The sequence below is a fragment of the Myxine glutinosa genome, chromosome 7 (genome assembly GCF_964187855.1).
Source record: "Myxine glutinosa chromosome 7, kmMyxGlut1.1, whole genome shotgun sequence".
Taxonomy (NCBI): domain Eukaryota; kingdom Metazoa; phylum Chordata; class Myxini; order Myxiniformes; family Myxinidae; genus Myxine; species Myxine glutinosa.
In genome coordinates this window covers 69,213,199-69,236,392 of record NC_136267.1, presented here as the reverse complement: position 1 = coordinate 69,236,392, position 23,194 = coordinate 69,213,199, and the positions used below count along the sequence as shown (strand labels likewise).

The following is a 23,194-nucleotide window of genomic DNA, read 5'->3' as shown; positions in this document are numbered from 1 at the left end:
TCAACTTGCCAGGCCACAGCCAGGACGCTCGGCCACGCCCCCTCTCGCCTTTCCTGGGCAAACGCTCCGGGATAATGTGTGTATATATATTGCTGCCCGATAAACGGGCTTTTCAGAGTACCTGAGTGTTTTGTTTGAATAAAGCAACTCGGACGAATTCCAGCTTTTTGTCGCGTCCATTCTTCCGATCGACGTGGGAGCCCGAGCTCCTTCAAAGTCATAATTAAGTCATAATGATTGTCATAAGTCATAATGATTAAGTCATAAAGTCATAATCATTTATCATAATCATATTTATCAAATTTATTTATCATATTTATCAAAGTCATAATCATAAGTCATTAAGTCATAATCATCATCAACATATCTTATTCCCGTTGACAATGAGCCACGTTTCCATTTTTTCCATGGAGCGGTTTGGGAGATATAGAGATGTAACGGTTTTCCAAGATGGCGTCCATACCACGTGATCTTTGACATCATAATTAGGAATAAAATATTTCTACAGGCAGAGGCACTCCTATGGTAAAATTTCGTGTCAATCGGACCAACGGTTGCCGAGAAAATGAATTTTAAAAATGCAGACACGGCACACATACGGCACACGTACGCACCCGAATGCTTAACCCCGCTTTTCGCTTCGCGAGCGCAGGGTAATGAACACACTGATAATGGAGTCTAAACAACTACTGCTACTACTACTACTACCACCACTACTACTAATACTACCACTACTACTTCCTCATCATGTTCTTTAAGGGCCACAATTAATCCCACTTTCTTGGGAAGGGGGAGAGGTCAGCCATGGGAAAAGTTGCAGGGTGAAGGAGATAACTCACCTATTATGAGAATGACTGTGGGATCTATAATGTCCACCAACTAATGCTAGGGGATGTGGCATCCAGATTAACATGCATTTGAAGGACGGCACAATTTGTGATGCAACTCCCTCTCTGTGAAGCACTAATCCAGCAGTTTATACTCGGGCCGAGATTTGAACCCAGACTACACATCTCAAAGGTAATTGTGCTACCTCTGCTCCATCCTCCAGTAAGGAGATGGTGTCTCCTAAAAAACACCCATCCGGTTTGGACTGGTCCAAGTCATTCCAAAGACTTTAAAAATGGTACGTGCTGCTTCTTTGCTTGAAAAGGATAGAGCACAGACAATCCCCATCGATTGGCATCCATGGGGAGGAATTTCCTATTGAGGAAATGCCCTGCTGAGTACGGTGAAAAAAGCAACGCCATTGTTGTTATAATCCCGTTGGAATCCAGAGTATCCCAGGAAGTGACGGTGGTGACGGCACTTCCCCCAAGCTCAGTGGCTGCGTTAAGCATTTGTCTCGTTTGTGTTTGTGTGTGCATGTCAGTTCTACTATGAACCTTAGCCCATGTATTTTTTGAAATCCTGTCAGACATTGGTTGCTGATGGAGTAGTATGTACAAAATATTTCCATTAGACAATTCCTTACCTGTAAAATTATGGGCTTTACGTCCAGTTTTTCTTTGATGTTTTCCACAGACAATTCGAAACTGCAAGTTCATACTTTAATGTTACAGACAGCACAAGTAACATTCTACAACAGTAAAGTTTCTTTCATATCAATTAAAGGAATTACTAGTATATGGGTCATACTGTAAAGTACTATTATGTTTGTGGGGGTAGGGGATGAAATGCCATTGTGGAGATGGGATTGTATAGGTATAGCATGGACCGTGTACGAGTAGGAGACATCTCGATGTATTTGAGCAGGGAAACTGGAGCTTTAAGGTTGTTTACATGTCACCACACGGGGGGTGGTGTTTTGTTAACTAGGTAAGGTTTTAGGCTAGTTTCTCCCAGTATGTGATTGCCCCCTGTGACCTTTTCTTACGTTTTTACAAATTGCAACAAGGCTGGCCATAAAACTCACGTCTTTTACAACAACAACAACAACAACAACAACAACAACAAAACGTCCACTAAATCACCATCACCGCCGACAGTGCCGGACATTGCCGATCGGCGAGTAGCTACGCCTTAATGACGCTCACACCAAGAAAAGCCAGAAGGCCACACCCCAAAGTTCGTCATTGGTCGTAGAGATAGGGTAATCCAATGGAGCTCGGGTGATTGGACGGCGTGACGTCAGAGCGAGAAGGTCCAAAAAGGGAGAAGAAGAGTCTTATGAGCTCTATCTCGGTCTGGCTTTCAGCTCGGGTGGTCGCTCGGGTGGTCGCTATCTCGGTCTGCAAACTTTCTCGTGTCTCGAGAACTTTTTGAAACTCTGTGAACCTTTGCAAAGTTGGAGGAGCGGGAGTTGTTTGACTCAGTGCTTTTCGGGGGAGCAGAGAGCCGCCTCTTGATTGGCGGTGGAAGCGAGGAAGGGCTGGTTGGCTGCTTGCTCACGCCTGCGCGGTTTCGGCGCCATTTGTTGGAGCTTTTTCCACGGGGGTGCCTGCACAGACTGCCGCAACTATCAAGCTCCCAGGCACATTTTGGACCAGAGCTGAGTACCAGCCGAATAAAAGAAAATCTTTTATTTTTATTATCTTTTCCCCGTGTGCTGAATTTGTGACTCAATGGAGACGTCTCAAAATAGGATATATTTTACATCAACCTTTATTTTTCCATGCTTTATTTCATTAAATTCATTACCGTGGTACTTTCATTTGCTGTGTCGTGTGTGTTTATTCGTTGTGGGTTTCGGGAATTAACCCGTGTGCTTTGCCCAGGTAGGCACCTCGCCCCTTCACCTGCGCACGACGGACCAACCGCCAGTTTTGGTTACGCGCCTTGGAAATTAAGGACCGTTTCGGTTATTCCTCACCCGGCGGTGTTAACCGCAGGGGCTGACACTACAGTACTTATTATTCATGGGAATCATCTTTCACAGTTGTTTTTCTTTTTTGCTGTTTTTTTTGTGGGGTTTTTTATTTTGCGGTATTTGCGATGTGTAACTTTCGCCAATCAAGTGTGATTACTGTCTCCATTTAAATGGATACAACAAGGAATATTTATTCACTGGACTTAACTTTCGCAGAAATGACTTGAGAGCGAAAAGCACAAAAGTTAAATCCACGCAAAAGATAAGTATAGTAAGTAAATCCACGCGTTACATTATATAAAGCTGCTTACCTCGCAGTTGGCTTGTCCATTTTGTTGAGGAAACATATCCGTGGAATATCATAGTTGTCTGCCTGTCTCCATACTGTCAGTGTCTGTGCCTGATGGGAAGCAGCAGATGTACAAGGCAAAACAAAACTACTACAGGTATCTGCTTTCAAAACTGATAATTCAAAGCAATGCTTTAAATTTAATGTTAACCAGACTAAGCTAAAGCTCACAAAAACTGCAAACTTTCAGTATTCTCAATTAAACCAATGGTTGATATACACCAACTCAAGAGCATAGAAATAATGCTTTTAACCACATTAAAGAGAGAGGGGTAGGGGGAGAGAGGGAGAGAGAGGGAGAGAGAGAAAGAGAGAAAAAGGGATTTTACCATTTGTTCGGAAAAAACAACAACTATGAACAACTAGCGAGGTCCATTATTTGTTGTTAAATCATCCATCTCCATTTGTTTCTTGGGATCGATAAAGACATTCATTGGAATCGTGTCAAATAAAAAAAATGGGGATTCTCCATTTTGCTGTGGATTGGACTATGGAGCACAATCTGGTTCGATGCTGGTGTTTTTGTACACCGCTCCTTTCCTATTCCATCTCCAGGTGCTGCATGACGTCATCGTCAGGCACCGAAGGGGGCCCGGCGATGACGTGTGCTAAAAGGGAGTACTCGGTTTTCACTCCATTTGTTTTCTTGTTTGTTTGTTTGTCCGGGCGATATCTCAGCCATCCTTTGAGCTAGGAAGCTGAACTTTGGGCACAATAGTGAGCACGTTCTTTGGCAAAAATGGTTTTCTTTATTTTTTGATTAATCAATTAATTGATTGATTACTTAATTATTATCGATTTATGAAGTACTCATTTATTTTCTTTCTCATCTGGGCAATATCTCAGGCACATTTTGAGCTAGGAAACTGATATTTGGACTTGACAATATCCAAGTGATTTGTCTGTAAATGGTATTTTTGATTTACTGATTTATTGATTAATCAATTATTTATTTAATTATTTGATGACTTAATTAATTAATTTCCAAAAAAGTTACACATTCGGATGAAACAGTGGTGGTGCAGATATGCTATTAGCCAATTGATTAAGAAATTAATTATTTTTAGATTATTATTCATTTTAATTACACAATCAATCAATTAATCAATCAATTATTGTACACTGCTCCTCAATTCCGTCTCCATGTGCTGCATGGCGGCATTGCCGGGCGCTGAAGGCTGAAGGTGCCCCACCATGGCAATGTCGCGCTCTGGAGGATATGCTATTTATTTACTCGCAAAATTACCCGGTGTTGCCAGGTAACCATGCAACGCTTCCTGACAGGAATATGATATACGCAATCTGGGTCCATGATCTAGAGCGAATTTTAAAAATAGATCGCAGGTCCAGTGAACTCTGATGCAGTGGAGTGACACCCTATCCCATGAAAGTTACACTCACAAACTGCTTACAAAGTACCAGGCTATGCTTCTGCAATTTAATAAACCATTAGTGCAAGACAATGACATTCTTTTGCTCCTTAAGCTGACAGTTTCGTTCAGTTTCAGTAACACACACACACAGTAACACACACGCACATAGTAACACACACGCACATAGTAACACACACGCACACAGTAACACACACACACACATGGTAACACACACATGGTAACACACACACACATGGTAACACACATAGTAACACACTCACACAGTAACACACACAGTAACAGTGTTTGAAGCCTTACCAATGGAAAGTCACTCCTGCCTTTGTTTGTCCTCATTCGTCACTATTTGCGCACCCGTCGGCAGCACACGACAGCATTTTGCCTCAGAGTACAGGAACACACACAGACACACACACACAACACACACACACAGTAAGACACACACACACACACACACACACACACACACACACACACACACACTAACACACACTAACACACACAAACACAGTAACACACACACACAGTAACACACACCGGCCCCGATCTCGTATACGGCATAGCGAGATGCGTATATCTATCACCGACACTGATCTCGAAAAGTGACATGCGTATATCTATCATCGTCACCGATCTCGTACAGCGAGATGCATTTTACCTGACAAAGTTAAATAAACCAAAAAAAAATCTTAAGCGAACCAACAACGCCGCGTAGGCAACCATCCATTTCGTCAACCATTAAATCAACCAACAATCCATCAACATGTCCATTTCAGCGATCGACACAGATTACGGGATCGTTTTCTCACACGCCGACTCTGTGTGTGTGTGTGTGTGTGTGTGTGTGTGTGTGTGTGTGTGTGTGTGTGTGTGTGTGTGTGTGTATGTATATTATATATACTGAACATCAAAAGAAACTTATCACTTTCATTTTTTTTAAATGTGCAGCTTTACAATCACGTTTCTTCAATTGTAATGGCTGATTATGTAACGGGAACTTCATTTCAATCACCTGGTTGATCAACAATGGCATGCTTGAGTGTGGTTCTGTATAGGGATCTTTCCCTTTAAATAATGACCCTCATAATGAAATCCTTCAGTTCTCGTGGTAAGATATTAATTTACTGCTGTATATAGTCACTCTAGCCTCTAGAGGCTTCTGACAGGGAAAACAACAAGAAAATTCAGATGCCATGCCTGACATCTGAACAACATTTAAGGGCAATTGAGATGCATGAGGCTGGTGTAAGTCAGCGAATAATTGCCTAACGTCTTGGTTGCTCACAGCCGGCAATTTCTAACCTGGCCAGGCGTTACGGTGAAACTGGAACTATGAATGATGGTCCACGAAGAGGAAGACCACTGGTAACCACCCCAAACCAAGACCGCTGGATTGTGCTGCAGCATCTTCGTGATCGTTTCCGCCCTGCGACGCAAACAGCTGCACTGACAAAAGGTTGCCACAACAACCGCAGGTTGCTACTGTGCGGAGTCGCTTGAGAAGTCGGGGCCTGGTGGCAAGACGTCCTTGCAGAGGTCTAGTGTTGAACGCAGTGCATCGGCGGAACAGACTAAGATGGTGTCTGCAGCATCTTCGCTGGACACAGCAACAGTGGAGTGCAGTCTTTTTCAGCGATGAGTCCAGATTTTGCCTCCATGCTGCTGATGGGCATCAACGGGTATGGCGCAGAGGTGGGGAAAGGTATGCATCATGCTGTATTCGCCAGATCAATCGTTGGGGAGGACCCAGTGTGACGGTATGGGCCGGCATTTCCACCCGTTTCAGGACACCTCTGAACTCTGGTCGTCATCGAAAGCAATCTCACTAGTCAGCGTTATGTCAATGATGTTTTGAGACCTCATCTGCTTCCATTTCTCCAGGCTCATCCTGACATCGCAGTTTTCCAGCAGGACAATGCTCGACCCCATGCTGCTCGCCTGACCACCAACTTCCTCCAGGAACAGGGTGTTGAAGTGATGCCTTGTATGCCTTATTCCCCTGACCTCAATCCCATTGAGCATTTATGGGATGAGCTTGGTCGACGTCTTGCATCGAGGAGATCAACGGCTGGCAATCGGCAAATGCTCATTCAAGGCTTGCAGGATGAGTGGGACGGACTTCCCCAGGACTGCATCAGACACCTGGTACAGAGCATGCATCAAAGGTGTACAGCCTGCATCACAGCTCAGGGAGGACACACACGATATTGAGGACTGCTGTCATTCTGTCCTTTCCTGTTCGGAGTGTTGTGTCCATTCCTGTGTCATTTTGTTTTGACTATATTCAGGTGCGTGCCTTTGTGTTGCAGTGCTGTGACTTGTTTTGCACCACCCATTGTGATGTTCATGCTTTTTGCTTTTTTGTGATTGAGGCAACCTCTTGTTTATTGACATGTGTTTAGTAAAGATAGCTGAACTTTACCTGTGTTCAAATATTTTTCATTTTTGTGTGGAGGATTTCAATGAGTGTCTTTCTAAAGATTTGATGAGTTTATTTTGATGTTGAGTTTATATATACATATATACACTACATGACAAAAAGTATGCGGACACCCCCTTTTAATTAGTGGATTCGGGTATTTCAGCCAAACACATTGCTGACAGGTATATATAATCAAGCACACAGCCATGCAATCTCCATAGACAAACATTGGCAGTAGAATGGGCCGTACTGAAGAGCTCAGTGACTTTCAACGTGGCACTGTCATAGGATGCCACCTTTCCAACAAGTCAGTTCGTCAAATTTCTGTCCTGCGAGAGCTGCCCCGGTCAACTGTAAGTGCTGTTATTGTGAAGTAGAAACGTCTCGGAGCAACAACAGCTCAGCCGTGAAGTGGTAGGCCACACAAGCTCACAGAACGGGACCACCGGGTGCTGAAGCGCATAAAAATCGTTTGTCCTCGGTTGCAACACTCACTACCGAGTTCCAAACTGCCTCTGGAAGCAACGTCGACACAACAACTGTTTGTCGGGACCTTCATGAAATCGGTTTCCATTGCCAATCAGCCGCACACAAGCCTAAGATCACCATGCGCAATGCCAAGCGTTGGTTGGAGTGGTGTAAAGCTCGCCACCATTGGACTCTGGAGCAGTGGAAACACATTATCTGGAGCGATAAATCGCACTTCACCATCTGGCAGTCTGACGGACAAATCTGGATTTGGCAGATGCCAGGAGAATGCTACCTGCCCGAATGCATAGTGCCAACTGTAAAGTTTGGTGTCACCACACCTGTCTGAAATGGCAAAGTTATGGACTCATCGACTCAACGTCATCGTGGGAGATTCCAACAATCTTGAAGGCCTTTGCTCCCACAACCTCAAGCCGAGAATTTCTCATTCACAGATTCATCCATGAATAAGAAATGCAATGTTGGATTTGTCAATAGTCAGTCAGGAGCACTTTAGTAACAGCTATGCACCAGTGCCTGATGTCTTAAATTGCAAAATTCGACATGGACAGTTTGGTTCTTCAAATAACTGTCATTTTATAACTGCTTGCCAAATTGGAGTAATCAACATGCCAAAATGTTCAGGAACAACAGTACTCTACTAATAATACCTAATTTTAATCATTTGTTTTCTTCTTCACAATTGTGCCAAATGTTTTTACTGCTGGAAATTAGTCGACAGGACATATTCAGGGTATATAAATCACTTGGTGATGTGGCTTTGTTGGATTATACAACCCTCTGTAAATCTTTAAAATAATATCCTGATAAATTCATTCTGTCTGGTAAATGTACTCAATGCTGCTGTAATAATGAATGATTTTACAATCCAAACCGTTTATCTTATGCGTGGTTTTCTTTCTTTTTTAGGTGAAGAGATACTGGAGACTGGTGGTGAAGGGACATCAATCAAACCAATAATACCACAGTAGCTATTTGTAGTGCAATTCGTCACTCATCAGTGCATTCAGAAAGTATTCAGACTCCTTCACTTTTTTCACATTTTGTTATGTTGCAGCCTTATGCTGAAATCGTTTAAATTCATTTTTTCCCTCATCAATCTACACTCAATACCCCATAATGACAAAGAGAAAACAGGATTTTAGAAAGTTTTGCAAATTAATTAAAAATAAAAAACTGAAATATCACATTAACATAAGTATTCATACCCTTTGCTATGACACTTGAAATTTAGCTCAAGTGCCTCCCATTTCTCTTGATCATCTTTGAGATGTTTCTACACCTTGCTTTGAGTCCACCTGTGGTAAATTCAATTGATTGGACATGATTTGGAAAGGCACACACCTGTCTATATAAGATCTCACAACTGACAATGCATATCAGAGCAAAAACCAAGCCATGAGGTCGAAGGAACTGCCTGCAGAGCTCAGAGACAGGATTGTGTCGAGGCACAGATCTGGGGAAGCCTACAAAAAATTTCTGATGCATTGAAGGTTCCCAAAAGCACAGTGGCCTCCATAATTCTTAAATGGAAGAAGTTTGGAACAACCAGGACTCTTCCTAGAGCTGGCCGCCTGGCCAAACTGAGCAATCGGGGGAGAAGGGCCTCGGTAAGAGAGGTGACCAAGAACCCGATGGTCACTCTGGCTGTGCTCCAGAGATCCTGTGTGGAGATGGGAGAAACTTCCAGAAGGACAACCATCACTGCAACACTCCACGGATCTGGGCTTTATGGCAGAGTGGCCAGACGGAAGCCTCTCCTCAGTGAAAGAGACATGAAAGCCCACTTGGAGCTTGCAAAAAAGCACCTAAAGGACTCTCAGACTGTGAGAAACAATGTGGGCTTTCAAGTGTCTTTCACTGAGGAGAGGCTTCCGGCCAGCTCAAGGAAGAGTCCTTGTTGTTCCAAACTTCTTCCATTTAAGAATTATGGAGGCCACTGTGCTCTTGGGAACCTTCAATGCAGCAGAATTATTTTTGGGGGCTTCCCCAGATCTGTGCCTCGACACAATCCTGTCTGAGCTCTGCAGGCAGTTCCTTCGACCTCATGGCTTGGTTTTTGTTCTGATATGCATTGTCAGCTGTGAGACCTTGTATAGACAGGTGTGTGCCTTTCCAAATCATGTCCAATCAATTGAATTTACCACAGGTGGACTCCAATCAAGATGTAGAAACATCTCAAAGATGATCAAGAGAAATGGGAGGCACCTGAGCTAAATTTCAAGTGTCATAGCAAAGGGTCTGAATACTTACATAAATGTGATATTTCAGTTTTTTCTTTTTAATAAATTTGCAAAACTTTCTAAAATCCTGTTTTCTCTTTGTCATTATGGGGTATTGAGTGCAGATTGATGAGGGAAAAAATGAATTTAAACGATTTCAGCATAAGGCTGCAACATAACAAAATGTGAAAAAAGTGAAGGGGTCTGAATACTTTCTGAATGCATTGTATATGCAGAACTATGATGGAAATGGATCATGCTTTTATAATCGCCCCAGAAAAGAATCTTCACTTTGCGCATCATATGTCAGACTCATTCTTCTGATGAGCTCAATAATCTGACCAGGAGGGGGGTGACCACCTTTGTAAATGCCTTAGAATAATCAAGGCATGATGAAGTATATGAGAGGCTGTGGACTTCTGTTCAAGGTAGAGGACTTCCTGGCTAAGAAAACGAAGTGCCATAGTACGTGCAAAAGTAGTTATACTCACAAAACAGAAGTGGAAAAGCAGGAATCTAAATGGTTAAAAACCCATGAAGAATAAATGGCTTCAGTCAGTGACAGCAGATCGTCTGATAAACACAACAGATCATCAGTAGTATACTTAAAGTGATGTTCCTTCATATGCAACAAAGAAAGTGATTCAAAGGGCGTACAGCAACAGATTATTGTGACAACTGAGCAGAGACATAATAAGACATAATAATAAGAGACACAAGTCAGGAGACGACATGGTTCACGAGCGCGCGGTATTCAATGACAAAGGACGGATTATAACCTGGAGCTTTTTCTGGTCTTTATCAATGATCTCTCTGACTCTCTGGAAAATCCTCTCTATCTCTTTGCTGATGACTCCACTCTCTGCCGCTCCATTCCTCTTCCCTCAGATAGGCAGTCTGCAGCCTCCTCACTCTCTGAAGACCTGGACAAAATCACAGACTGGTCAAACAAGTGGAACATGTCTTTCAATCCTGCCAAATCTCACTCTCTTACTATGTCTCTCCGAAAAGATCGACTGGACAACCCTCCCATCTACTTTCTCAACAATCCTCTCCAAGAAGTTCTGTCACTCAAGCTTTTGGGTCTCACTATCTGCCATGATCTTTCTTGGGAAAACCACATTTCCAAGCTGGCCTCCAAAGCCAGTCGCCGACTGGGCATCCTCCGTCGTGCGAAGTCCTTCCTCGGCACACCTGAGCTCCTCACCACATACAAGGCTTTCATCCGCAGCTCAATGGAATACTGTTCTCCCCTATGGGCTGGTGCTCCTGCCTCACACCTGGCTCGGCTTCACGCTGTTGAATCCAAAGCTTTCAAAATCATTGGAATCTCCCGCGATGAAGCTATCTCTGAGGGCCTTTCACTCACTCACCGCAGGCAGGTAGGTGGTCTTTCTGTCTTCTACCAACTCCTCTCCGGCCTTGCTCCCCCAGCTCTCTCCGTGCTCTGTCCCCCAAATATTCCTACAGGTCGCACAAGATCTGCCAGCAACCCTCTGATGGTTAAACTGCCGAAATCTCGGCTCTCTGCTCACCTTCACTCTTTCATTCCTCTTTTCTCCCGCCTGTGGAACAAACTCCCACACTCCCTTCAATCCCTCTCCTCCCTCCAGGTCTTTAAAACAGCTGTTCACCACCATCTCTTATCTTCCCCCATCCATAACCTTGATCTTTTCTACCCCCACTAATTCACCCCAGATCCACCTTGTTTGAAATTCCAACTTATTTCCTGGAAATCCTGGCAGTGTCCATATGTTTATACCTCTCCCACCCCCCCCCCCTTCACATGCCTCCCCCCCTTCACATGCCTCCCCCCTTCACATGCCTCCCCCCCAAAGCCCTCTCCCTCCCACAGATCTCTCGATGTCTCCATGTCTCTCGGTCCCTGCTCTCAAATGTTGTGTTTGTGTCCTTCCCCCTCTCTCCCCATCTTGTCTACCGCTCCCGATGTTATTTGTTTTATGTGTCTGTTTGTCTTTCTGTGTGATTAATTTTCGCTCTTTCACGAGCCTCGATCTTGTATACAAAAAAAAAAAAAAAAAAAAAAAAAAAAAATAACCTAAACAGGCCGGACAGGCCAGGCCCAGAAATGTCAAAACGAAAGTTACTGACCTTGAAATGAGATAGAAAATAATGTATAATCAGTTATGAGGTCAGTTAGCCACACAATACCGAAAATTCGGTTCAATTCCGACAACTTTGAAACTTTGACCTTTCTGACCTTCAAAGGTCAAAGCGAAGATTCTGAAATTTGTTGGAAACTTGTATTTCATGATGTGTGTGATAATATAAGATCATGTATCACATTTCACCCTATCAGGAAGCGACCAATGTAATAAAACCATCAAAAATCGACTTTTCTAAATTTCGTGACTTTGTGACCTCGACCTTGGGGCGAAAATGAAAAATCGAGCTCCGTGGGGCTAGACACATGACATTGGCCTAACCAAATACCGAAACCCCTGTCAGATTCCACCAACTCCCTCGGAGAAGATGCAGCTTTAACTCGATTACCCCCTAAAAAGACATCTTTTTCGGGCGTGGGCCCGCCCACAATGGGCGCAATACGCCCACAACTAGATCATGCTATCAACCTCCCCCCCCCCCCCCCCCAAGTTTCATCAAGATTGGATGATATCATTGGGTAGTTATGCTGCGGACAGACAGACACACAGACACACACCCATGACGAATATAGTGGTCACTCTGTTTGATAACTCGTGAACCAAAAAGAAAAAAGAAGAAAAAAAGAAGAAGCTATATATTGGAAAAATACTACAAGATAAAGCAATATTGGTGAAAATTCAAGGACTTAAAATATTGCAATTGGCATAACTGCTGCAGATTTTGGCTATCACAAGTCATGTATGGACAGTTTCATGAACAGAAAGGATCCAAAGTGATGTTCGTCAGTCAATTATCCATGTTACGGATTAGTTTGACAAGGCCTTTGGACAACTCAAATCAGAAGTACCAGGCACCTTACTCAAAGACCGGTCAGCATTTACATAATTCAACTGTGTGACAGATGCGGATAAATTCTGAAACGGGAAGGTATTGTGAATGCAATATCATAGAAGTTATATACTTTGCAAGAGACTGTTGGACCATAATGGTTCAGCTATCCAGATAGTGTGTCAGAGGGTAAAGGCCAGCTTGGTGTGCTCAGCAGACATAACAGTGAGTGAAATGTGTGCCCTTGCAGATAGGTTACAGAAACAAGTAGACAAATCTGAGTGGAAGACAGAGTCTGACTGCAGTGAGGATGAGACATCTAGGAATACCATTCTGATGGTTCAGGGTGATTCACATACTCTGGCAAAACACCTAAGGGTTATAATAATAATAATAATTCATTTATTTTGTATAGCGCTATATTTATGTTACATATTTATGTGAATGTATGTGAATTACTATTCCGGGCTTTGCTTATCAATGTGTAGTCAATTAAAGGTTGTTGTGATTAAAGGGTCAGGAGCCCTTCTGAGGAAAAGGAGACCGGAAACGGAAGAAGAAAAGACACGAGGTCCTGGAGACGCGACGATTCTTTTTCTTCCTCGCCAAGCTCGGACGCGAGCGGTATCGATTGAGCAACGTAAGAGAATCGGCGTTTCAAAGCCCGTCTGGCGAGAGGAGTTACCGGGACGTGTAACTACCCTTTGACACGTCACGTCACTGTGGGTTCGTGCACGGAACCAAGCAGCTGGCACAGTTCGCCTCGCCGTCTACAAGGCCGCGTACGGGTCGCACCTTGGGCCGCGCGCGCTGGGCAAGCCGCGTGTTGCTTTGCCTGCTTTACATTACCCGCTTTGCTTGGCCAGGAGGTGCGCGCTGCAGCCGTTGTTCCCGGTAAGGGACGTGCCCGGTGAAAGCACGTCAGGAAGGGTCCGTTCAACCGCCCACGTGCGGAGATCGAACTACAGGAGTACGGAGACATTGTGAGAGACATTGACCACGGAGGGAGTCGGGAGTGGGGCTCACGTGAGGAATGTATAAGATGGCCATCTTAGAGTTAATGTAGATGAGTTTACATCTTTGTACTATTGATTGCTGATTGTTGATGGTTGATTGCTCGGGGAATATATCCTTGATTATTCCGGATCCTTGGTGTGGGGTTTTTTCTTGGTTGGAATTCATATTGATTGCGTTACGAAAGCGCATACATAATAAATCTTTCTGGCGGAGTTCCTCTCACGGTCCGGGGGTCACCGAGACCAGGTAGTCACCGGGAGGACCACGTAACAGAATTGGGGGCCCGTCCGGGATCTAAAATTGTATAAAATAATAAAATAATATTTTTATTAATTAAAATTTATTATCTAAGTATTAATTGGTAAATTTTTGGGGAAATTGGGGTAAAGTCTTGGGTGAAGGTTAACAGGTGTTAACAATAGGCACCATGGCGTTTGTGGCACAGAACTTTGCGGTAACCCCGAGTGAGGCACAGTTCCGAGCGTTACTAAAGTCGGACCTCTTGAAATTGGCCAAACATTTTAACTTGGAGGTCCGAACTAATTTGAGGAAGGCAGAGTTGCAGACCACGGTGATACAGTCTATGGTGGGATTAGGAACATGGGACGAGTTAGCCTGGCAGTGGCTACCCGAAGAACCAGAAGACGTTGAGCTCCGGAAACTGGAGTTGCAATTACGGAGCCAGGAACGGATCAAAGAAGAAGAAAGGAAAGCAGAAAAGGAAAGAGCAGAAGAAGAAAGGAAAGCAGAAGAGAGGAGAGAAGAGAAACAAGCAGAGGAAAGGAGAGTGGAACGAGAACTCCAGGAAAGGTTAAAAGAAGAGGAAAGGAAAGCAGAAGAGAGGAGAGAAGAGAAACAAGCAGAGGAAAGGAGAGGGGAACGAGAACTCCAGGAAAGGTTAAAAGAAGAGGAAAGGAAAGCAGAAGAGAGGAGAGAAGAGAAACTAGCAGAGGAAAGGAGAGTGGAACGAGAACTCCAGGAAAGGTTAGCAGAAGAAGAAAGGAAAGCAGAAAAGGAAAGAGCAGAAGAAGAAAGGAAAGCAGAAAAGGAAAGAGCAGAAGAAGAAAGGAAAGCAGAAGAGAGGAGAGAAGAGAAACTAGCAGAGGAAAGGAGAGTGGAACGAGAACTCCAGGAAAGGTTAGAAGGAAGAAAAGCAGAGGAGAGGAGAGCTGCAAGGGACCTCAAAGCAGAGGAGAGAAAAGCGGAAAGGGAATTAAAGGAACGTGACATGGAGCTTCAGCAAGAAATTAAATTCAAGGAGCTGGAGTTAATGAGAGAACGGGGAGAGGGACCACCCTTGCTGACGGGGTCGACACCTAGCCAGAACACCTGGGATGTGGGCAGACATGTGAGGCTGGTTCCACCCTTCAGTGAAAAGGAAGTCGCTAAATTTTTTCCACACTTTGAGAAAGTGGCTCGACAGTTAAACTGGCCGGAGGAGGCCTGGACCATACTAGTGCAAAGTGTGCTGGTGGGAAAAGCTCAAGAGATTTATTCGGCGCTACCAATGGACCAATGTGCAGATTATGAGGTATTGAAGAAGCACATCCTCAAAGCCTATGAGTTGGTTCCGGAAGCTTACCGGCAAAAAATCAGGAATGCCAGGAAGAGGGAGAGTGAGACCCATGTGGAGTTTGCCAGAGTGAAAGAAAACATGTTTGATCGGTGGTGTGAGTCAAAAGGAGTCGGGAAAGACTTTGAAACATTGCGTGACTTGATCCTGGTGGAGGAATTTCAACAGTGTGTCCACGAGGACATCAAAGTGTACCTGCAGGAAAAGAAAGTACCGAAGTTGTGGGACGCAGCCACCATGGCAGATGATTATGCCTTAACACACCGGATAGGGGTCCACGAACCTAACTCCTCGCCTAGATCGCCGCAGGGGAGGTGTGGAACAGCAGGTGCGGAGAACGACAATACATGGCGGCGGCCTCGAGAGGATTATGGGGACAACGCGGATACCCCACCTGTTCGAAATCAGAGGGCTGCGGGCCCAAGACAAACTTATTTTTCGGGGGGGCCGAGGCAGACCACGAGTTTTTCCTCCGGGCCTACTTGCGCTTTTTGCAAGAAACCTGGACACTTGATGTCCAGTTGTTACCTCATGAAAAGGGAAGACCCAGAGCGGAGTCCGACTCGTACCACTCCGAATGCGATGGCAAACGTAAGAAATCGCCCACAGAAGAGTTACCAACCATTTATTTATGAGGGGTTGGTCTCACTCAAGGGAGACTTGACTAACCCAAGACCGGTTAGGGTTTTGAGGGACACAGGAGCCCATCAATCCTTAATGCTTGAAGGCATTTTGCCATTGTCAAAGAGTACCGCAACTGGTGATAGTGTTCGATTACAAGGGATCGGTGGCTGTGTTAGTGCCCCACTTCATGTCATCCATTTGGAATCCGATTTGGTGTCAGGACCGGTCACCGTCGGTTTACAAGCCACGCTTCCTGTAGAGGGAGTATCTGTGATTATCGGGAATGATTTGGCCGGGGGGCAAATTTATGGTAACCCGAGGGTTGGTAAAGAGCACAGCAGGGAAAATAACACCCCACCAGCTCGGGATGGCGACAAAAGTTCCAAGTTATTTGTAGGGGGACTGAACTTCAACACAGAGGAAGAAGTTCTGACCTCTGTCTTCAACAGATATGGGCCGCTGGTGGAAGTGCGGGTGGTAAAAGACAGGGAAACGCAACGGTCAAGAGGGTTCGGCTTTGTCACGTTTGCAAGCACAAGAGACGCCAGGGAGGCAGAGAAGAATTGGAATGGTAAGGATTTGGAGGGTCGGACCATAACAGTAGGGAAGGCCTTTCGTAGGCGTCGAGAGGTCTACAGAAGAGGACAACTTGGCAGTAGTTTTGGGGTTGGCAGCAGCCGATATTACTATGGAGGCTCCCAGAGTTACGGCACCTCCCGAAAGAATGAATGTCAGAGCACTGGCCGAGAAAGAGACCGCCAGTCAGGTAACGGCTGGGACAAGGGGTCCCACCGTAACGGTTAGGAGTCTGGAGAAGTTGAAGCACTATATACGGGGGAGCCGCCGAGCCGGGGCTCCTACACGGACTAACCGTGAACGCCACGTTCTTAAAGGCGTCCAGGTAGTGAACTTTCCTGCACGGACTAACCGTGAACTCCACGTTCTTAAAGGCGTCCATGTAATGAACTTTCCTCCCCGGACTAACCGTGAACTCCACATTCCTTAAGGCGTCCATGTAGGGAATATTCCGCTGGGCCTCCCGAAAAAGTGCTATAGAGAGGTTTAAATTTGGGGGCTTTGGTCACCACCTCTTAACCGTCATTCAAGAGAAACTAGAAGTGGTTGACGCTTGGTCCAGAGGGAATTAATCTAGGGGATCGTGTGAAATTTTGTTGCTTTATTTTTAAGTGATGACTGTGCCCGGGGGGAACTGATGAGTTGGGGGGGAGGGGGGGGGGGGAGTTATCTGGTTTGTTTATCCAAGTTGGCCGGCAAAGAAAGTTTTCGCTGGGTTCAAACTTTCTTTCTTGAAGGGGGGGAGTGTTACATATTTATGTGAATGTATGTGAATTACTATTCCGGGCTTTGCTTATCAATGTGTAGTCGATTAAAGGTTGTTGTGATTAAAGGGTCAGGAGCCCTTCTGAGGAAAAGGAGACCGGAAACGGAAGAAGAAAAGACACGAGGTCCTGGAGACGCGACGATTCTTTTTCTTCCTCGCCAAGCTCGGACGCGAGCGGTATCGATTGAGCAACGTAAGAGAATCGGCGTTTCAAAGCCCATCTGGCGAGAGGAGTTACCGGGACGTGTAACTACCCTTTGACACGTCACGTCACTGTGGGTTCGTGCACGGAACCAAACAGCTGGCACAGTTCGCCTCGCCGTCTACAAGGCCGCGTACGGGTCGCACCTTGGGCCGCGCGCGCTGGGCAAGCCGCGTGTTGCTTTGCCTGCTTTACATTACCCGCTTTGCTTGGCCAGGAGGTGCGCGCTGCAGCCGTTGTTCCCGGTACGGGACGTGCCCGGTGAAAGCACGTCAGGAAGGGTCCGTTCAACCGCCCACGTGCGGAGATCGAACTACAGGAGTACGGAGACATTGTGAGAGACATTGACCACGGAGGGAGTCGGGAGTGGGGCTCACGTGAGGAATGTATAAGATGGCCATCTTAGAGTTAATGTAGATGAGTTTACATCTTTGTACTATTGATTGCTGATTGTTGATGGTTGATTGCTCGGGGAATATATCCTTGATTATTCCGGATCCTTGGTGTGGGGTTTTTCTTGGGTGGAATTCATATTGATTGCGTTACGAAAGCGCATACATAATAAATCTTTCTGGCGGAGTTCCTCTCACGGTCCGGGGGTCACCGAGACCAGGTAGTCACCGGGAGGACCACGTAACAGTTCAGCTATCCAGATAGTGTGTCAGAGGGTAAAGGCCAGCTTGGTGTGCTCAGCCGACATAACAGTGAGTGAAATGTGTGCCCTTGCAGATAGGTTACAGAAACAAGTAGACAAATCTGAGTGGAAGACAGAGTCTGACGGCAGTGAGGATGAGACATCTAGGAATACCATTCTGATGGTTCAGGGTGATTCACATACTCTGGCAAAACACCTAAGGGTTATTATAATAATAATAATTCATTTATTTTGTATAGCGCTTTTCATGAAGCCCAAAGGCGCTTTGACAGAGTGCAAAACATAATGCATAACAAAACATGAAAACAACAATTGCAAAAAGACAAGAATCAATAGGGAAATATTTAAAGCAAAAGGAGGGAGAAGAAGAAGAGATAGTCAGGGGTTAAATGCTGTGGGTTGAATGTTGAATGCAGTGCTGAACAGGTGGGTCTTTAGTGATGTTTTGAATGTGGTGAGTGAGGAGGAGTCTCTGATGGTGTGAGGTAGTGAGTTCCAGAGGGTGGGAGCAGCGATGGAGAAGGCCCTGTCCCCCCAGGATCTGAATTTGGTCTGGATGGGGGGGGGGGGTCAGGAGGTTGGTACCAGCAGAGCGGAGGTTGCGGGTGGGAGTGTGTCTGGAGAGGAGGTCAGCCAGGTAGGATGGGGCCAGGTTATGGAGGGCTTTGTAGGTCAAGAGGAGGATTTTGTACTGGATTCTCTGGGAGATGGGGAGCCAGTGAAGCTTGTAAAGGACGGGGGTGATGTGGTCACGGGTCCGGGAATGGGTGAGTAGACGGGCAGCGGAGTTCTGAATGTATTGGAGTTTATTGGTGATTGTTGAGGGTGAACCATAGAGGAGGCTATTGCAGTAGTCCAGACGGGAGGTGATGAAGGCGTGGATGAGGGTTTCTGCAGCCGTGGAGGAGAGGGATGAGCGGAGACGGGCGATGTTTTTCAGGTGAAAGAAGGCTGTCTTTGTGATCTGTTTAGTGTATTTGTCGAAGGAGAGGGTTTGGTCAAAGATGACGCCAAGATTCCGGATGAGAGGGGAGGTGGATACTGGGATACCGTCGATGTTGAGGGCAAATTTATGGGTGGATTTTGTGAGCGTTTTTGGGCCAATGATGATTATTTCAGATTTATCACAGTTAAGTTTGAGGAAGTTGATTTGAAGCCAGGATTTTATTTCAGAGATGCAGTTTGTCAGGATAGAGTGGGTGTCGGTGGAGACGGACTTGGTGGAGATGAAAAGCTGGATGTCATCGGCGAAGCAGTGGAATTGGAGACCATGACGGCGGATTAAGTGACCGAGGGGGGACAGGTAAAGGATGAAGAGGAGGGGGCCAATAACTGAACCTTGGGGGACACCTTGGGGGAGGGGAGCAGTGGGGGATTTGCAGTTATTGATGGAGATGAACTGGCGTCTGTCAGAGAGGTATGATTTAATCCAAGAGAGGGCAGTGCCGGTAACGTTAAAGGTGGATTCAAGTCGGGTGAGGAGGATGGTGTGATCGATGGTGTCAAAGGCAGCGCTGAGGTCGAGGAGGACGAGAATGTTGAGGATGCCAGCGTCAGAGGAGAGGAGAAGGTCGTTGGTGATTTTGAGGAGAGCAGTTTCAGTACTGTGGTTGGAGCGGAATCCGGATTGGAATGTTTCATACAGGTTATTGGCAGAGAGGTGATGTTTGAGTTGAGCGGCTACAGCGCGTTCCAAAACTTTTGACAGAAAGGGTAGGTTGGAGATGGGTCTGAAGTTATTTAGGGTGTCAGGGTTTAGACCTGGTTTTTTTAGAATGGGGGTAACAGCAGCAATTTTGAGGGATGGTGGGACGATGCCTGTAGACAGGGAGGAGTTTATTGTTGCAATGATAAGTGGAGAGAGAGCAGGGAGGGAGGCCTTGACAAAGCTGGAGGGGATGGGGTCAAGAGTGCAGGTGGCAGTTTTCATTCCTATGAGGAGTTCAGAGAGGTCAGTAGGGGAGACCGGGGAGAACTGAGACAGGGGAAGGCAGGATAAGGGGGGGCAGGTGGTTGGAGGGGGAGCGGGTGCGGCGGTGGTCAAGCTGTTGTAGATATTGTCAATTTTGCGTTGGAAGAAAGAAAGGAAGGAGATGCAGTTGTCTACTGTGAATGACTGGGTGGTGGTGTCCAGGGGGCGGAGGAGTTTGTTTATTGTCGAGAAGAGTGCTTTTGGGTTCCCGGAGCCAGAGTGGATAATTTGAGAGTAGTAGGCGGAGCGGGCGTGGGAGAGGGCATCTTTGTAGTGTTGTAGGTGGTCCTTGTAGGCTTGGGAGTGAACTGTGAGACCTGTTTTATTGCGGAGTCTTTCAAGTTGGCGAGCACGAGTTTTCATCAGGCGGAGTTCAGGGGTAAACCAGGGAGCAGAATGGGTGAAAGAAACTGTTTTGGTTTTTACAGGCGCAAGCTGGTCAAGGCAGGAGGAGAGAGTGTGGTTGTAGTAGTCAGTGAGGTCGGAAGGGGTGTGGAGGTCAATGAAGGGAGAAGTGGACATTTTTTCAGAGAGGGTGGATGAGAATGAGGTAGGTGAAAGAGCGTTTAGCTTACGGAAGTCGATAGTGCGATAATGTCTTGGTGTTGGGGTGGGGATGTTGATGGTCATAGTGATGGCTAAGTGGTCAGAGAGGGTGAGGTCGGAGCCAGAGAGATGGTGCAAAATTAATCCAGTGGAGCAGACAAGGTCCAAAATGTGACCACGGATATGCGTAGGAAAGTTGACATGTTGAGTGAGGTTAAAGCAGGTGAGTAAATCAGTGAAGTCAGTGGTTATTGTGGAGTCAGTGGAGTCCATGTGGATATTGAAATCACCAAGGAGGAGGATTGAGGGGAGAGGGAACATAGCTGGGTCAGAAAGTAGGAGAGGTCAGACAGGAATAATGGGTGTGGTTTGGGAGGGCGGTAGACGACAGCCATGACTGACTGCGTGCGACCAGAGAGTTTAAAAGCCAGGTGTTCAAAGGATGAGGATGAGGCGATGGGGATGAGGCTGGTCCTGATGTCTTGACGGTGGATAACGGCAATTCCACCACCTCGGCCCTCCGAGCGTGGTTTATTGACGTAGGAATATCCATTGGGTGTGGTGAGGTTGAGCGTGTAGTAGTCCAGAGGTTGTTGCCAGGTTTCGGTGAGACAGAGAAAGTCCAGTTTGTTATCCAGGATGTAGTCGTTGAGGACGAGGCATTTGTTGTTGAGGGACCGGGTGTTGAACAGGGTGAGCTTGATGTTGTTTTGAACAGCAGGGATGAATTCAGGTGATTTAGCCAGGGTTCGCAGGCAGGAGGTGCGATTTTGTGCGTTGCCGTGACCAGGTGTGCTGGGACGATGAGTGGGAGTGCGCTGAGCCGACCAGAGGACGGGGATGGAGTGACCTGATTGTACATATACAAACTTACGACCGGAGCCACGGTGAATGTACCTGGGTCGTCGGAGGAGTCCATTTGATTTGATGGCAGAGATGCATGATGGGGTGGAGCGGGTATTGAGCAGAAGGAGCCTTGCGGCGGCGTACCGCAGAGCCATGCCAGGCAGGAGCGGAGAGACGAGACGGGGCCAAGGTTGAGGAGGTGAAACAATGGTCCCAACCCACAGGAGCAGGCCCAAGGAAACGAAGGAGCCAGGTAGGTGAAGCCAGGAGCAGAGTCGGGACCAAGCAGAGGGCAGACAGGAGCAAAGAGATGATCACGAGGCCAAGGTTGATCACGGCAAAGTGGGAAATGCAGCGGCAATCAACCGCCGCCGCTACAAATCAAGATCACGGCGGGAAAACCGCTGCGAAGGACACAACCCACGAGAGCGTGCCCAAGGAAACAGCGAGCAGACGAAGGAGCCGGGTAGGCGAAGCAGGGAGCAGAGCCGGGACTATGCGGAGGGCAGACTCAATGGCCAAAAAATCCGCACGACCACCAAAAAAGCAAGCCACAGACAGTGGTCCAGTCGAAGAAGCGGCGAGCATGTGACGCCTGCGTCCTCTTCAGACCGGAACCCGGGTTGAGGTGAAAGAGATGGCCAAGGCACACAGAGAAACTAGAATGGCACTCGGTAGAGTGCATGCTTCCACCAGGCTGAATAGTTTGTTTTGTATCCCACTGATAGGTCTGATCTGCATCCAGACCATTCGTCCTTGTCACACCAAAATCTAATCAGCTTCTTCTTGTCACCTACCCAACTCATCCAGTAGGTTTTGTCATAATCCGTCCACAACATTTTTAAATATCATGCTATATATCGTTTTTTACCCCTTCTCTCAATGGTGAAGAGTCACTTATAAATTCCCATATACAGATCCATATCTTCTCCAAAACCGAATCAATTCATTCTAGTCACACACCCAACCTGTCCACCAAATCTTGTCATAATCCGTCCACAACTTTTTGAGATATCCTGTTCCCATACAATTATACAGACAGGGGTGAAAGCATATCCTCCGTCCATCTTCGGTGGCAGAGGTAAAGATCAATGACATGACGACACACAGCAAACCCTGATGAAAGCATTATAGGGCAAAACTCACACCAGTCTAAGCACAATTCCTCAACAGAATTGGAGATCTCATATGAATCAGCCTAATGACCCTATCGCCTAATGTCCTATACCATCATCTTGCCTGGATGATCACTAATACAGATGCAACTAGAAAGCATCGGAAAATGCAAAGCCTGTCCGCGTCTGCTTTGTATTTGGACTTCTTTCGTAGCTAAACATGACGGAAACAGCAAAAAAGAAAAAAGATTGATGGTTCGATCTAAAAAACAAACAAAAACAATCGGAGTCTAGCTTTTGATTGGCGAACCAATATTGAGTGAGCCAATGTGCAAATCTTTTAAATTTCAGGTCAATTAGATGAAAATTGACGATTTTGTGATGTTGACCTTTTGACCTTTTGACCAAATTATTAATTTGCCTTCTCAATATTCTCATAATAAGGCTTTGTTGAAAATTTGATGACAAAAGATCAAATAGTAAAAAAGGTTATGGCCCAGATAGCAATGCAGCCTACAGTACAATGGAAAGAGAGTCTTTATGAAGGCCATTGTCGGATTGTGCCAGCGGAAAAGTCGATTTGAATTGAAAAAAGAATGAACATATGTCACCCACAGGGTGAACCGTATCTTGCCAAAATGTGAAAATTCCGTTTTTTCGTCATG

The 23,194-nt window shown here is 46.0% G+C and overlaps 1 protein-coding gene across 5 annotated transcripts in view; it reads right to left on the bottom strand.

Annotated features, from left to right (window-relative positions):
• Positions 1-23,194, bottom strand: part of GFM2 (GTP dependent ribosome recycling factor mitochondrial 2) — a 120,838-nt gene that overhangs the window by 72,795 nt on the left and 24,849 nt on the right. For all 5 annotated transcript variants that reach the window (XR_013624090.1, XR_013624091.1, XM_078781826.1 and 2 more), the window contains exons 8-9: positions 3,121-3,209; positions 1,475-1,535 (exon numbers count right to left, since the gene is read on the bottom strand). Coding sequence is in view for 3 of the 5 variants with exons in the window: in XM_078781826.1 (XP_078637952.1) it covers positions 1,475-1,535; positions 3,121-3,209 (150 nt within the window). In the remaining 2 variants the exon portion in view is untranslated. The remainder of the gene's footprint in view (positions 1-1,474; positions 1,536-3,120; positions 3,210-23,194) is intronic.